Source organism: Centruroides sculpturatus, unplaced genomic scaffold (assembly GCF_000671375.1).
Source record: "Centruroides sculpturatus isolate CEXI.00-Female unplaced genomic scaffold, Cexi_2.0 scaffold1097, whole genome shotgun sequence".
In the NCBI taxonomy this organism is placed as follows: domain Eukaryota; kingdom Metazoa; phylum Arthropoda; class Arachnida; order Scorpiones; family Buthidae; genus Centruroides; species Centruroides sculpturatus.
The window spans coordinates 294,513-298,642 of record NW_019385328.1 but is presented as its reverse complement, the minus strand read 5'-3'; the positions used below and the strand labels follow the sequence as shown (position 1 = coordinate 298,642).

Here is a 4,130-nt window from a genome sequence, read left to right as displayed (position 1 = left end):
ATTTCACATAGATAAGATGGATCATCTCTGGTCCTCAGACCACAGTTTGAGTAGCACCGTGTCACGAAGTTCGATCGGTCTCAGGCAAAGGGCGTTATTAAGTCAGACAGCGAGCGACTTTGTTTTAATTTCTTTTATGAATCGCACAAATTTTATTTCTTTTTCAATTAAACACGGAAATACCTGTAGCTTTTAACACCAAATGGTATACAAAAATGAATGAAATCGGAAGTAACGTAGTCGACAGAAAATTGCCAACCGGGATGTATTTAAAGAATGGATAACAATCTTTCTAGATATTTGGCTGGATTCTTAATGCTTAAATGTAACGAAAACGTTCGCTTAGTAAAAGTTTGATATCTAAAAAGGTTTGGTTATTCATTTTTTAGAAACGCGAGCTTAAAAACAAATCGTTAAACTTGGAAGTTTCTTCCTGTTATTTGGAGTCGAATAAACTCGGAATGAAAAACTGATTGTCGCTTAACACGTTCAAAGTCCTAAAAAAGCAGTAAAATCTTATAATTTACTCAAACGTGGTGTAGCAGCCTTAAAACTTTTCTAGAAAATTACTTTCTTAAAAAGAGATTTTATAGAAAAGTGTTATTAAACTTTTAATATTATTGTTAACGTTTAAATGTTTGAGAAAGGAATGTAACTAAAATTAAGAAACGAAAAAACATTTATTATATTTGAAACTAAATCAGTATACATAAAAATATATAATTTTTTGAGTCTATTTCTTTTTATCCTTTTTACAGACCAACTCAGAAGTGACAGCAAATTAATTTGAAGATATAAAAAAATCTTCTTAACACATTATATATAGATTATTAAAAAAGTAACACAAAGTTCAAAATGATCAAGATGCCGACCTTTTATTTTATGATCTGGCGCTTTCACAATAAAACAATGATTAAACAATTTTTCACAATATCTACAGCGAATAGAAAATAGAAGGATTAATTCTTTCTGCTATACTTTGGAAGCGTCAGTGATCAGTAACGGAGTCATGTTTCACATCACGTGGTTCTTCTCTTTAAAAACACTATTAAGACCCGAAATGCATTTCCTCCATCAATAAAGCCTTTATCGTGTATCAATAACTGTTCCTTGTGTGATATGTTACTGAAAAAAGACAAATAACTTTTAATTTTTTAAAATTGCAAGTTAAGATTAAAATATTACAACAGCTTATATTATAAAGACACTTACCTTAAAAGGGCCTTTTGCGTATGCAGCTAATATACAACTTTTCCGAAACTAGTAACCCGGAGGGTAAAGATTCGCAGCGGCAACTTGAAAGTGGTGCAGTCGAGAACCCATGTCCGGATATTTGGCTTTAAAAAGATATTCAGCCAAATATCCGACCATGTGTTCCTTTCGAACACCGTACCGGGGAACGTTTGCGCGCACCTCCCGCCACATCCTCTCGATCGTGTTGGTGTGGGAGCCCATCTGGGGATCAACAAAGTTATACTTGTGATTAACTGTCAGGTGATGAAAGCCTTCAGTTTGAAGGCAATCATACGCCTTCCAGCAATCACTAATAACCGTTGTCCCCGGAAGCACCCACTCCTTCAGGACCGAAAGTAGCGTTTGGCTATCGCGTGTTTCCACCGGTACCAAGAACCTTTTTCGAGACTCTCTCTCGATACCCCCGAAGATCCATTGACCTTCGCTTATTCTCCCCTTATGGTACTTCCGCCGTCCGATTTTTGCCTCATCTACCTCGACAACCCGGCCTTCCCCTCCGAGTTTCTCGGTTTGGGAGGACACATCGTGGACGCATACTTCTCTGTAAAAAGAGTACCAGTCCACGATGGTTCTCTTCGAAAGGCCGAGAAATCGATGTAGTGTGGCTTGTCTCGGAGGCTTCCATACCAATAAGGAGAAAATAAATCTCCAGAGGGTAACTAGAGAAAGATTCGAATGGCTGAAAAAAGTACCCGCCCAAATGGACTTGCTCCACCCGCAAGGTGCCGCACGTTTCTTACCCTTCCGGATTACTTTTCCGCAACGGAATAATTCTCGTCCTCCTTCTGCTCTTAGTAGGTTGCCACACCGTCCGCATTTCGTTTCCTTTCGCCAAATGCCGTGGCGTAGCAATTCTTCTTTCCCTCTCTCTTCCGAGAATGCCGTTGCCTCGAAATAATTGTACTGGCATCCCGAGCAGCACACTGTATCCATTCTCGTCAAATTAAAGTTTCAGTACAGCAATAAACGAAATTTTACGTGTGATGCCTTTTATAGACACGCTGGCGCTTACCAGCCATTCACGAAGTGAGAAATTTCCGTGCTAAAAATCTACCAATCACAGAGTTTCAGATAATTCGGACCTAAAAGATTAACCATTCCCTTAGGGCTTTCCATACATGACGTCCACATTGGAAAGGAAGGAGAGCGTTATGACAAGTCGGACAAAGGGGGGGATTGAGCATTAGTGGACATCCGTTTTATTTCATTAAATTTTATACAGTTTATGCATTTTATTATTCATAAAGTGATAAAGGTTTTGAGGAAGGTTGAGTTTTGTTGGACGTCCGAAGAGGAGAGAGGGTTACGGAATTTTAACATCTTAGAAGAATCGAATTTAAAAATAATACAGAAAAACGTAAATAAAACTTAAACTGTTTTTATTTTGTAGCTGTTCATTTTCTTCTTAAATTCTACGCTGTAATATTTTGAATATTAACATTTAAGTCTTCTCCCATTTTCGAAAATTCTACAATTTATTCTGAACGTAATATTGTTATCTTCCTCCGCCACCCTTTACTAAAAATTTGCTTTTTTATGTTAAACTAATATGAAATAGTATGACATTTGATTGCTATTAACCCTGATTAACAGTTTTAGTAAATATTACAAATTGAATATAGTGTTTGTATACTTTTAACGTAATTATTAACTAAATTTTATTAATATTTATTAAAACACACTCCAATAGTTTCCCATCTACTCAGATTCTTAATGTTTAAATTTAACAAAAACGTTGGCTTAGTAAAAATTTTGTGCTGCAGATCTACAAACGTTTTATTAGCCTATATATTTTTTAGAAAAGCATTCTTTATCTTAAAAATTCTAACCAAATGCATAGTTGCAGAACAAAATTATTGTTATCATGTTATCATGTATGCTATTGTTGTTTATAGACTTAAAAGGGCTCAGCAAGAATCCCGATCTAAAATGCATTTGGTGTAATGGTGTGTAATACTTCCTGGATCCCAGTGTGAAACTCCCCCTCCGGAAAAACCGAACTGTCCAAGCAAAAGACAAAATTGCTTTGTCTCGGCCAGACATTAGGCTTACATGACAATTGTGGTTATATATTCGAAAGATCCCTAAGATATATCAAAAATTGCTAAATTTCTTTTCTGCTACTGCCCCAATTAAACGTTTAAATTATGTATTAGTTTATTACTTTGGTTTCCGTTCTGAGATTTGGCCCAAAAAGCGGTTGCCGAAATAATACTTGCTATCCTAGAAATTAGCTCTCTTTTTACAGTAACTTTCCACAAAAGTTTTAAGGCTTCGATATCCGCTGAAATAAATTTTAATAGTTAATTGTTTTTAGGACTTATTTGAACGTGGGCTCGGATAGTTCCGTTCTAGTGTCAATTATGTGGTTTTATAAATGAAAAATTACAAGTTGTGAAAGTGCAAGTCAATATATGGATATTATATATATATACCCGTGTAATTGGTAAGTGTCATCTCGAGTTTTTTTCGTAACTACTAAAATGCTATTGGACGGCTTTTTTAATATTTTGTCTCTAAAAACGCATATTTTAAAATGCTATTGGACGGCTTTTTTAATATTTTGTCTCTAAAAACGCATATTTTAAAATTATAGATCCCCCATCATGCTACTGTCGATATTACGGACGTCGCCATCTTTTTTTTCTCTGTCCGTTGTTCGCAATGTCTACGAACGATCGCTATTAACGAACGCACTGTACTCTATCACGTGACTCAAGGTATAGTTGTCCGGAAATACGTCAGAGCTGTAGTCACGTGACCACCTGGCTCCGTCGTCACCGCTCACGTGACTGGATGACGTTAACCGAGGTCACGTGACACGAATTGTAAGCGTCCGCCGTCCAACGTGCTACTCCGCGATGTGAACAAGGTTA

The 4,130-nt window shown here is 36.5% G+C and overlaps 1 protein-coding gene across 1 annotated transcript; it reads right to left on the bottom strand.

Annotated features, from left to right (window-relative positions):
* Positions 1–1,109: 1,109 nt before the first annotated feature.
* LOC111637718 lies at positions 1,110–3,617 on the bottom strand. Its single transcript, XM_023383280.1, has one exon. It carries the CDS (start codon positions 2,185–2,187, stop codon positions 1,261–1,263), a length of 927 nt encoding a protein of 308 aa, XP_023239048.1. The 5' UTR covers positions 2,188–3,617; the 3' UTR covers positions 1,110–1,260.
* Positions 3,618–4,130: the final 513 nt, after the last annotated feature.